This window comes from Salarias fasciatus, chromosome 15 (assembly GCF_902148845.1).
Source record: "Salarias fasciatus chromosome 15, fSalaFa1.1, whole genome shotgun sequence".
Lineage (NCBI taxonomy): Eukaryota > Metazoa > Chordata > Actinopteri > Blenniiformes > Blenniidae > Salarias > Salarias fasciatus.
In genome coordinates this window covers 22194066-22206647 of record NC_043759.1, presented here as the reverse complement: position 1 = coordinate 22206647, position 12582 = coordinate 22194066, and the positions used below count along the sequence as shown (strand labels likewise).

The window sequence follows — 12582 nt, the reverse complement described above, 5'->3', positions numbered from 1 at the left end:
ATCTTTCAGTTTTTCACATGAAGTGTGATGTTGCTGTACATGGACGACATTTTCATCCACTACTGGACTGATCACAAATTCAGGAATAAATTAAGTAACAGGTTGACTTACATCTTTTTATTTCTTATCAAAAAAATCAAGGGAAAAAAAAACCATTCTCCAGATCTGGAATGTTGAGATTGAGACCTTGGGGTGGAATATGGTTTGGGGTTTAAGAGAAAACAAACCGACTTAACTTTTATTGGCGAAAGTTAATCAGCCTCCACGTGTAAACTAAACCCACCTTGTCAAAAAAAAAAAAAAAAAAAAAGTACCTCAGTGGCCCCAATGCCCACCCACCCCCTCCCACACAGCTGTGAGCAATGAGCACACACACACACACACACACACACACACACACACCCAGCCCCTTCAGCATCGGCCCCTCAAAAGGCGACTTTACCGACACCGGTTGGCTGCGCGCACACACACAAACACACACTCCCATATCCACGCGTCTCCCTAGAACCGGTGGGTGAGCTTAAGCTGGATAATGGATTAACGCAACCGACAGATCGCCAGCAAAACGCACAGCGCGCGCGCTATGAACTCCAGATGTCAATGTATTGGAAGGAAGCAGCCACCCACCCACGGCGCGTGAGTCACGCTCTAAAGTAGCTGAATAAGCGAGCGCCGGTGCGGACGGGGAGCTTAAAAAACGCGTCCCCCGGGCCGCTGCTTGTGGGTTTGGGTTTATTTCTCTTTTTTTTTTTTTATGGGGGAGAGAGGATCGACAGTTGCTGCGCGACGCGCCGGTGCCAGATATGGATAGCGCGCGGGATACCTCAGGACGCTGGTGCGCATCTTCATAACGCGCGACACTTTCCACACGGACTGAGGCCGAATCTCCATCCGTCCCGAGTCAGAGGTGGAGACGAACCGGAGAGGGCGAGAAGAAAGGCAGAGTTAGACCTGCACTCCAGACAAAAGTACCCTTTCTTTCTTTTCTTTTTCTTTTTTTTTTTTCTTTTTTTTTAACGCGACTTTACGCGAAGTTTTGAAGATGCGTCAGGAGGTCGCGCGGAGATTTCAGATGCTGCTCGTGCTCTGGTCCATCCTTCTGCTCAGTTTGGGGACAGGATTTCCAACTAAACGCAAGAACGTTGGACATAAAGTAAGTTTTGGACACATTTACATCTCACTGTGAACGCGTTGGGTGTTGTTTTTTAACTCACGAAGTTGAGCAAGAAGTTTAGAAATCTTGTTAAAACCACACCTGCTCCACACAAAACTGCATTTTATGGACGTTGTATAATTCCTTTCTCTTGTAACCCTCTTTGCTGATATTTTAATTTTATCCTAACTTATAAAAACAAAAGATTCACAGAGAAACTGTATCAAAATGTCAAAAAGTTTGGCTCATCTTTTTCCCACAAATGTGCAGTTGTCTTTAAAGTAGTCATATCCTGAGAAATACGGAGTTATTGAAGTTTACCATAATAAAAGACCTCACTGTGGTTTTTACTCACACCTAATTCTGTTACAAGGAAATAAAATTTAATGTAAATACTTTCAAAACTGGATTCTACTACAGGAGTGACCATAAAAGGTTTTCTTTCTCTGCTAATACCCAGAATAATTTAATTAATTTATTTTTTTTATGTGTCAGAGAAACTGCACTGTAGCCGTGGGCTACTCTGGAAATTCCCAGCAGGATGGCAAGATGAACAGAATCAGCTCCAGAATCACTCTTATTGATCCTTAGAGTTAAAAGAGAGGAGCAACACGAGTGGAACTGTGCCCAGAGTTACAAAACATGCCGTTATTACCAGCTGGAAAAGTCCGATCGGATCTCTTTCGTTAAAATTTCATGCACTTCTGATTTAGTCTCCTAAAGGAATGATGGCATTTTGTTGACTGTAAACTGACCACAGCGCAAGATTGCAAACAATTCTGCTATTGTGACGCATCTTGTATGAAAGATTTGAAACACAAGTTCAACTTTTTACAATTTTTTGGTTCTTTTATATTTCAGCGACATCAAAAAAGGTGGAATAGTTGAACAAAGTCCGTCTGTAGCATGATTTAGATCCATCACGCATCAAACGACTCAGACGAGTCAAAAGTGACCGAAATCCTCCTCCGCGCAGCTTTCTTTTGTCTCTCTTCTCTCCTTGTATAGTAAGGTTTACCATCTCTGTGCATACACCCTGCTATCATAAATCCTAAGTCAGCACACACACACACTCACGCTGTGCAGTGTGTGGTGTGCCCAGGGGAATGTTTGTGTTACACGCGGACATATTTGGATATCAAAGTCTGTTTGTGTGTGTTTGTGTCAGGGTTCAATCTTTTTAGCCTTTGAACTCCCCGTCTTGTGTGGCCTCCCGTGGACGTCCTGTTGGGACTTTCTCTCTCTCTCTCTCATCATCTGTCTGATTGATGCCAAGGCAAGAAAGAGACAGAGAGGGGAAAGCAGGGAGGGAAAAGAGGGGAATCATCAGCGAAGAAGATGACGCAGAAGAAGAAAAGTCTCGCTGGAGTGTTGACTTCGGTCATCAGAAGGCGGCAGAGCAGGGCTGAGCCGTACCTCTGCCTGGATGTGTGTCGTAAGTGGTGGATGAAGAGGGGAGATTAGCGGAGGAAGACAGAAGGAGGAGGGGGACGGGCGCCCGGTAACGAGATGCTTATGTAACCAGAATAAGGCAAGGCCTCGCCATCCCTCATCCTGGAGCCCAGGTCAAGTGTCACTCATGTGATTGTTTACGTTGGCTCTTTTCTGTGTTAATGTGGAATTTCCTGTTTTCTGGCCTCACCCCCATATCTCGGCGAACAAGAGAGGAGAAGGAGGAGGGTTGTGTGGAAGTGGCCTCTTTTCCAGGTTTTGGGACCTGTTTTCCTCTCGCTGCTTTGTTACCCTCTCCACCCACCCCAAACTCTACAACCTCACCCCGATTCCACCAGGCATGCATTTGTTGTGCCGTTTTCCATTTTGCAGAAAGATGGCGATCAAAGAGCGTCCATAGTTTATTGTTCTTCTGCAATGGTTTGGAAACGGCCAAGTGCAGGGGCCTTTGATATCTGCGGGCGCATAAATCAGGCCTGCCACACTGCATGCCTTCCCAGCCTGCCCCCAACCCCACCGGATCCCGTCCCTACCCCTCACCTCGGCCCCCACCGCCCCCACCGAGTCTCCCGACCTCCTCTCCCCGGACCGAATGTGTGTCATCATCATCATCACCACCATCATCATCGCTGGGAGCAGCGGTAATGGTAGCCGAGCGCCCAGTCTGCTCTTTACAGTCGTCGGAAAAGCAAAACGGCCACGTTTGGCCGAAGCCGACAGACCGAGGTCCCCTCGCTGCAGCCGCGTGTTAAAAAACACGGCATGCCGTCGGCCGTCGGGCCTTTGATCAGGAGAGCCCCACTACCGAGAGGAGGAGAGCAGGATCAGAGAGGAGGAGGAGGAGGGGGAGGAAGAAAGGAGGAGGAGAGTGATATACAGGGCAAAGGAATACAGGATCCAGATGTGTAACAAGACGAGATGAGGAGGGTGTGAAAGTATGTGGCCTCACTCCTGACTTTGGACGTAATCTTTTATCCTTTTCTGTGTCTGCGTGAGGTTGTCTGCGTCGCCGCTGCTGGTCAGATCTGACGGCGTCACATGTTGGCTAAATTCAATCAGACACTGATGATGGTTTCTGATCTGATTCATTATAATGACCCAGGTTTGCTGTTCTTCGATGAATAATCTGGAGATTATCGTAGTCACTAAATAAGTATGACAACTGCCAGTTTCCAGATATCCAAGGAGGGGGCCAGCTTCAGTCATCATGGAAAAGCCCCTCCTGTAAACAGGCTTTATGTGCTCACATTCTTGGATTTGACCAACCACATAAGTTCTTTATGGGACAATCGCCGGCAGTCACTGAAAAGTACGCCCTGTTCTAGAGGCCATAACCATAAATTATCAACTGACTGGTCATTAATTCAGACATTTCTTCTCCTCTTTAACCCCCCACCCGACTGCCACTGTTTTACTGAGGAGACCACAAATTGGCTCAAGTCCAATCGCAAATTCTTCCCCAATCATATCTTTGGGCCCGTTGGAGGTAGTACGGATGCCACAGGCATAAGTTGACAATGGATCATTAGAGGGGTTATAGACGTTGGCTTTGACCAACATGGAACTGACATGTGCCTTATTAAAAGTTAAGAGAATCAGGCCATGTGGAGTTCAGGAGCGAGGCAGATATTCGCGGTTTAGTGTCACCGCTGACGTCCATTCATTTGAGAGATCATTGTTTCATCCTCCTTCTGAGTAACTGCAAAACCTGAAGGGTCAAATTAAGAGGTGGCCCTGCTGGCGGCAGCGCTGGCGGCAGCACAGCAGGTTCAGACACACTTCCATCGGCACAGGGGTCCCACGCCTCCCAGGCCCTCTCATTAAAGCTAAAAGAGGATCTCTCTGGCACAGGACTCTCTTTGTCCACGGCCTGGATGCCATGACTGTTGTGGGAAAAAAGGAAAATGAAACGAAGGCTGGTTGGTCACTTGGCTGGTTAGTCGGATGCCTCAGGGGCTTTTTGGAATTGCTGACCAAGCTGTGAAGTGGTGGCTGGTATCACGATTACTTCCTGAAAACAGAGCGCTAATTGTTTTAGACTCCTCAATAAGCCACTATAAATGATAGATCTCTTTTTGTCATTAGCCTCGCAGAAGGCACTGGCTTTCCAAATGCCTGTAAGTTGCCTCAGTTCCATTTTTTTTCCTCATTTCTCACAGCAGCATCTGCACAGTCACACAGAGAAATAAAGCTTTCAGGCTTTCTCCGTCAACAGCTTTTCTTCTGCTGTTTAGTCTCCGAAATTACTGCACCAGATAATTTGTGGCCGAGATAAACAGTCGAACTCATACTTTTATCTGCACTTTCCATCAGGCTCACGGCCACCCAGCTCATAGCGGCGGAGTTCAATACGTCCCCGAAACCATGGAGCATCAGAACCAGGTTCAGAGTCTGCTGCCGGAGCCCCACAGCCAGCAGAGGAGGTGGTCTCACCCCCAGCACCGCTCCGTTGGTGTTCTCCCGCAGCCCGAGCCTGAGGAGGAGACCAAACCCTTCATCCTGGATCTGAAGAACTTCCCCGACTTGGCCAACGCTGACATTAACTCACAAAATCCCAACATACAGGTGAGGATAGAAGGGAGCCTTGTCTTTATCCAGTGGGTAGAAAAGCAACTTCAGTCATGTCTGTTCCTGATTTAGTTCTTTAATGTGATGCAGAATCAACAATCACTTGATCTTATCTCGGAGACGCAGCTGTGTCGTTGTGTAACAACCAAATTAAAACCTAATAACGGCGATGTAATCAGGAGTTTCTTTAAACTTCTTATCATTTCAATTTAAGTGAAAATGGAACGTATTTCCTGGCACTTACCTTTGTCGGAGTAATCAGGATTTGGTTAGAGATGTGTACAAATAGCTGTCGACGTATATGTGAGTATATTTGTGATGCATTCTCTTGATCATATACACAAAAGGAGTATCCTCTGATGAAAAGAAGGAAATATAAATTCAACTGAACTCAACTGAGGCAGAAAATAACATTTAGAAACAGTAAAATGAATTTTTACAGCGGTTAGAGAAACACAGTGTTCCTCTTTTGTCTTACTCTCGCCTGGTCTTCACATCAGCTAAACTGGGCTCTTGGAAGAAGCGTAGCATCTAGGATGAGTCATATTGAGGTAATGAGAGGTAGTTATCCAGAATAAAGGTTCACATTCTCTCCCTGAGAGGATCGTTTGGTTGGCTGAGCGCTCATGCTCATATTCTGACTGACTGACTGAGATCCAGGAAATGGGTTCACTTACTAAAAAACTCCTCCAAGGATTTGACATGGTTGATTTCTTGAGAAGAGCTTGTAAGCGAAGCACTAAAGCTGGGGAAAGAATTTGTGGCGCTTTACTTTTTCTGATCACACGTAACTACAAAAGCAGATTTGACACGGCCAAGCTGTGCTGTCCAGCTGTTAAAAGCCATCGTCAAAGACAACAACAAAGTGACTGAGACCTGCTTTTGCTTTCACATAGGTAACCATCGAAGTGGTTGACGACCCGCAGATGGAAGTAGAGATGGACCTCGCCAAGGAAAAAGACTGGCTTCCCTCTTCTTCCTCCTCCCCTTCTTCCACTGTCGATTGGCTGGGAGGCAAGAAGATATTCTGGCCGCTGTTCTGGAGTTACACCGACGCCGATTCCAGCGAGGACAGCAACAGCCGGTCTGGTGTGGAGGACACCGGCGAGGAAGAGGAAGAGGAAGAGGAAGATTATTCAGTGGATGACAGCAGCGAGGAGCCCTTACCCAGCGGAGTGGGAGACTGGGATCCTCGCTGGAACGAAGGCTGGGATCCAATGCAGAGCTACTATGGTAAGTTTTGCCAAGTGGTACAGTCCGTGTCAAGTCATGGCACCGCAGAAACACAGCTCTGTATGGATAGAATTTTTTCAATAAGTTTGCTTAGGGAAAAAACAAACAAACATGAAATTAAACTTGCAAAAGCAAAGGAATTTTCTGGATAGAGACATCAAGAGAGAGAGAGAGAGAGAGAGAGAGCTTATATGGGAAATACTGTATGATAACTGTCCTGACAGTCACAGAGAGCCAAACGATGCCAGCATGCCAGGCAGCATGAGCACTCGACCGTGAGGACATTGTGGGTTATGGGCACTTTGAAGTCGACACTGGTCGTGCTGGTCGCAGAGGCCTGCCTTTTGAAGATGGGTCCGATGCGCTCGCTAATGGCAGCGTGAGGCCGGCACTGTTCCCTGGGACAAAACAGCCTTCTGCTTGTGGACAATTAGAGGGCAGATTGGGAACATGGAATGACAGGGGCCATTTGGCCAGCCCTTTCATCCTTCCCCAGGACCCCCGGGGCCCCCCCACCCCCCCACCCCGACCAGACCCTGGCGGCCCTCACTGCCCTCTGCGGCTCAGCCTTTTGAGTGGGTTCAAGAATGCAGGGAGGCTCGAAGGCCTGTGCATAACTTGTGTTGTGTCTCAGCTTGCACAGACAACTTATTCAGTGGTAAAAATAGTAAATAATAAGTAAGAAAAAAAAAAATAGATGAGCTGCACCCAGTGAATGAAAGAGTGTGTGGGAATCCCCCTGTGAGGTCAACTACAGACCACTGCCCAGTCAGAGACTCATCGTTCCCACAGATTCAAATGTAATGCGGCAACAAGTGTCTGAAATTACTTTTCAGTCTGGTCCCTTTTGCCCTCTTCTTTTTGCACTTTATCTGTTGGACTGTCGTGTGCATAGATGAGCCAGCAAAGGGCAACAATGCCTATTAAGCGGTCACATCTGAAGACTCGGCGAACATAAATCTAGGATGTCTGCCTTAGCTCCTTCTGTAATTAAGACTCTCCTGAGACCTCATTCCTGTATGGCCACATGGCGAGCCGGCTGCCCCCACAAAGTAAAATTGGGTGCTCGCTACACCCAGGCTGGTATTTCTGCACCCACCTCGCCTTTAATCATGAATGACTTGTTTTCAGTGTTATTAACACCACAAGGAAACATGGTGCGGAGGCGGACAGCCGCAGCACAGCTTCCCTCTCTAATTTTACTGGAGCTTTCTTAAAAAGAACACGGGCTCGCATGGGAAAGGTTAGCCCAGGAGAAAATTGTCATTTGTATGGACTGAGACGCTGAGAAAACTTTGAAGCGCTATTTTGGAACAGTTGACTGTTGAAATACAGACTCGAGAGTCTGTGTCAACAAAGTTTTACTGGACTTTTTTCACTGGAAGCTGCTTCTTATTAGCATATTGGATGCACTACAGGTAGCGGTTTGAACCTTCACCTGAGTCCAAAAATCATTTTTCAGGCTCATTTTATTATACGTCCCCAGGCATGTGGCTTTATGAATCCTAGTTAGCTTTATTTCCATTTTGCTTTAATAGGTTGCAAGTGTTTCATGCGCTTAGGAGTGAGTTTTTAATCAGTTTCTCTCCAACAGATAAAGAGACAGATGAGTGGACTACCTGGTCTCCCTGCTCTGCCACATGTGGACATGGTGAGAGGAAGAGGACTAAGTCCTGCGGTTACTTCTGCACCCTGACAGAAGCTTCTATATGTGACCTGGAGCCTTGTCCCGGTAAGGTTTATTTTTCTACCTTATGGTTCCGAAGTTACAGATATATGAGCTATTTCTATTCTGAGTTGAAATCCGTCTTCCTCTCTCGTTTTCGTAGGTGATACCAACACCGTGGTGGAGCCTTTCCCGTTTGAGATGGAGAACGGCACAGAGCCATTTGGCACAGGCAAGTTTCTGACAAGTCAAGGTTTATTCAATCAGATATATTATAAGATCCAATTTTGGATTCTGGATTCAGGCTTGACGTGGCACTGCCGTCCTCTTTCCAACAGATATGGACAGCTGCGAGAAATGGCTCAACTGTAAGAGCGACTTCCTGCAGCGGTACCTCCACCAGGTCCTGTCTGAGCTGCCCCACTGCCCCTGCTCGTACCCGTCCGACGTTTCCTACACCGTGGTCAGCGTGTACGACGAGATTCACGGCCGGCCGTTCCGCTGGCGCGACGCCAGCGGCCCCAAGGAGCACCTGGACATCTACAAGCCCTCGGCGCGCAGCTGCATCCGGTCTGCGCTCTCCGGCGACTCGTCCACCCTGGCGGCGCAGCACTGTTGCTACGACGACCGCGGGCGACTGATCACGCGGGGGAAAAGCGCAGGGACGCCTAACCTGATCAGCACAGAGTTCTCTCCCGAGCTGCACTTCAAGGTGGACGTGTTGCCGTGGATCCTGTGCAAGGGGGACTGGAGCCGCTTCCACGCGGTGCGGCCACCCAATAACGGACTGAGCTGCCCGGAAAACCCCCACGAGGACGTGTTCATGAACGAACTGGAAGAGGCCAGGGAGTACTGAGAGACCGCTGCCAAAAGTACATCTTCACTCGGAGAATCAGAGGGGGAAGTTCCCAATTCGAGAGGAGACAGCCCACCGTAAAAGTCATAAAACGTTTGTTCTGTATTAAGCATCCGCCGTCATTCACTCATCAGTTACAAAGAGGAAGGTTACAGTTGTGACTCGGAGTTTAGGCATTAAGGTGAACACTGGTTATCTCAAGACAAAACAAACTTCAGGTATCCCACCGCTTTATAACCTCTTACAGATCTGCTGAGACAACAAGCTCTTTCTTTTGTCGAGCTTCTGGCTTTTTTTGATGGTGTAGTGGAGCACTTAAACATCCTGGCCATGCTTCCTGGGTTTTATGTGAAAGAAATACATCATGAATACAGGATGGTAAAATCCTAACTATGCTGCTACAACACAGTCCTTTAGGTTTGAGGGGAACGGGATGTTATTAGATCCAAATGATGCCACATACATCTACAGTAACAGAGTATTTAGTTAGTCTTCAGAGTTACCAAACAATTCAAAATCACTTTGTAATTTTGGTGCTCAACCAGAAAGCTAAGCTGAACTATCCGAAACTTCTTATTGCCAATTCTGAACCTCGCTAGTTAGAGTTATGAGAATAGCCTTCAGGCAGCAAATTGCACAAAACTGGCACATTCGATACGCAGTGTTTCGTCACACAGATTAATTTTAGATGTCACAGCCAGGAAAACATATGATCTGGGTGCCAAAGAGATTAGAGAAAGAATCAGACTGTTGGTGCCAGTGGAAATCCAGCCTCCGAGTCTCTACGGTGCAAACCTAGAGAGGAACTCCAGCGATTAGACTGCTCCTAGCTGTGTCTCTACAATGTTCTCAGGGGGACTAACGGACCATGACAAACAAATTTATTCAGTTACCTCGACAGCGGAGCACTATTAGATCTTGTGTAAATGGAATTGGAATTAAGATTACTGGGGTTTGCGACCCTGATTGGAATTGATGAACTTATTAATGATTAGGTGCAGTTTTGAAAAAGCTGATCAAACCCTCAGAACTGAATCGTAGCTGTTGAGGCATTGTGGGCTTCGAGGGGTTTCACTGCTGTTCCAGCTGGTGGCTCAGGGGGGTCTTTCAACTTGATTGGATGGAAAGGACATCCCTGAGACTGCAGCCAACACAGGATACTCTACATATCACATCGTCAGCGTATCATTAAACACGACAGGAAAGAGCTCCAGGACCTGTCCTTTCTGTCCAGTCTCATTCTATGGTGTTTGCTCCAAACCTTTTTTTTTTTCCCAGGAATTCTCCCACCAGATGCATCGATGCGAACAAGCTGTTGCATTTTGGATTCATCAATTTTAAAGGAAGGCACTTTAATTTTCGCCGTTTGTTGTTGATAGTGTTCTTGTGAAGGGAAACTCGCCAGAAATGCTGCATCGTCATGAAGGTGTGTAGACATAGAGGTGTCCTGTGGAGGAAAGCATGATTTTCGTGATTTATGAATCTAGTATTACATATATGGTGTTGTACAGTATTTATTTGTCTGTTTTTTAAGTTTGCCGAAGCTTTGAAATGACTCTATACTCAACTTGGTGCACTAATCGAACTGAGAAACGAAGGCACCCATGAACAAAAGGGAAACCTCTTGTCACTTCATACAGAAAACAACAGGTGTCCATGTTTCATTTTGTGTTGTACTGCAGTGTTAAATGATATGTTGTTGCAATTATTCTGAAGAAATATATATATAAAAACTTTGCATTCATCATCTTCTCATGTGTTGCTTGTTTTTATACACTTAAGGTCCACGTTTTTTTTTTCAGTTCTGGAGTTCGGCATCCACTGGTCTGGATGTTTCGGGTGTTTCCCTGGTAGAGCCCACCTGATTCAAATGAATAGGTCATGATCTGGCTTCAGCAGAGGTTTGTAATGAGATCATTCATGAGAATCAGGTGTGTCTGAGCAGAGGAGCCTACACTTGAAGCATGCTTGGATTCAGTCCACGCCAAACCTGCTGCGGAACAAAAAGACTCTTAACAGCTCAGGGTTATACTTTGTACTTTTCTACACCTTTTATCTCAAGATGTCAAAGTGTCACCTGTCTGTACTTAGAAAAAAATGATCCTGTGATAGTTACAGGATACAAAGTGAAGATGTGGAAAGATAATGGTTGACAGACCATTTTGGCCGATCTCAACTACCCAAAATCTCTCTCTTTATCTGGTGTTCTGGGTGGATGCAGCTGCTATTAGGCTGTCAGAGTCAGATCTGTCTGGGTTGCTTCTGGGGCAAAAAGAATCACAATCTTTTTACATTACTTTTAGAAATGAATGCGAATGAACTAGTGTGAAATTTTAAATATTCAAACTCCGAGAACGGACCTGGGACCATTTATGGTCCTTTAGCTCTGCTTGACCGACCCTCAGGGTGTCATTAGGTAATTCTGAAGCAAATGAAAAATTGCTGCTATTATTGGCTTTATTACATTTAGAATGGTCGCTTTTTTCACATTATCTGCCATTAGTCGATGAGCAAATATGTCTAGCACCTTGACTAGCAGAGTTACCAGTTGCTCCCTTAAAAAAATGGCCATTAATGAAAAGATTCACTCATTGACTGAACTTGAAAATTAGAAAAGTGAAATCACTATTTGCCCACTTATGTTCTCGAACAACTGTACAAAAGTACATTACAGGAATAATGACTGTACCAGAGCAATAACGACGTCCTGAGATAATTAAGGTGTCTTTGTGTTTGAAGTAGATTAGCTGTGAGGAGAATAAACTGTTTTGGGATAAAAGCCCAAAGCCGTGCAAACATACTTCAAGGGATGGAAAGCTTTGATCAGGCCGACACTCTGGACCTTCATCCGAAGAACTTTGCAGAGAGCAAATATCGGCAACAACAGAGAGGAGTCCTGCAAGCCCAACGTAGCGGATAACTTCAAACACGGGGGAAACTTTGACACAGACAACATGTAGAGGGTTCTGTTATTCCAACAGAAATCTGCATCCAATTATTAGCATCCAAGGCACTCTTGTGTTTAGATTATCATCCTAAAATCTTATTTGATTTGCATTTGTTTCTAAAGATGTACTGAGGAGTTCAAAAAACATTAGGCAGGAAAGAAACTCTGCGGTGTAACAAAGTAGCCTCGATCTCAGATGAGTCCATTTTCCCAAGCGTCAGAGTATTCCTCCAGTGTTTACTCTCTTGCAAAAGGCTTCAACGATCAAAGGAAGGTCTGTGTATTGTGTGGTGGGTCCTGTCCACAGAGCAAGGCCGATGGAAGCCGTCAAGCCTCACTGTTTACTAATGTACAAATACTATTTAGCAAGTTAGCCTTTGCCCTGATGAGAAGTAATGAGAATGCCACATATATATTAAAAAAAACCTCTAAATTGCGTGTTCACGTTGGAAGGTGAGCCACGACAGGGTTCAATTAGGCATCATGGATGAGTTCTCCTCGCGGTACGTGTTAACAGAGAGCATGCTCGCAGTTTGAACCGGCGACATCAAACACCCCGGTCGGTTTACTCTGTTTGACGTGTGTGTGTTCTCAGTCTAACTCTGGTTTTACTCATCAGTTCCGCTCGCATCCACAAGTCAAAAAGTCACACTAACAGTTTTCCGTAGCTTGTAAACAATCGGCCGCGGCTTTGTTCGGGCGCGGAC

The 12582-nt window shown here is 46.0% G+C and overlaps 1 protein-coding gene across 1 annotated transcript; it reads left to right on the top strand.

The window, feature by feature from the left end:
- The first annotated feature begins 778 nt into the window (after positions 1-778).
- ism2b (isthmin 2b) lies at positions 779-10133 on the top strand. Its single transcript, XM_030111044.1, has 6 exons — positions 779-1153; positions 4919-5170; positions 6070-6406; positions 8001-8138; positions 8236-8304; positions 8411-10133. Exons 1-6 carry the CDS (start codon positions 1043-1045, stop codon positions 8926-8928), a joined length of 1425 nt encoding a protein of 474 aa, XP_029966904.1. The 5' UTR covers positions 779-1042; the 3' UTR covers positions 8929-10133.
- The last annotated feature ends 2449 nt before the right edge of the window (positions 10134-12582 follow it).

Bases quoted from the DNA above. Each gene is read 5' to 3' on its own strand.
- ism2b (XM_030111044.1), top strand. From the start codon at position 1,043: ATGCGTCAGGAGGTCGCGCGGAGATTTCAGATGCTGCTCGTGCTCTGG. The intron at 5,171-6,069 runs GTGAGGATAGAA...GCTTTCACATAG, and splicing joins CACAAAATCCCAACATACAG to GTAACCATCGAAGTGGTTGA. The intron at 8,139-8,235 runs GTAAGGTTTATT...TCGTTTTCGTAG, and splicing joins TGACCTGGAGCCTTGTCCCG to GTGATACCAACACCGTGGTG.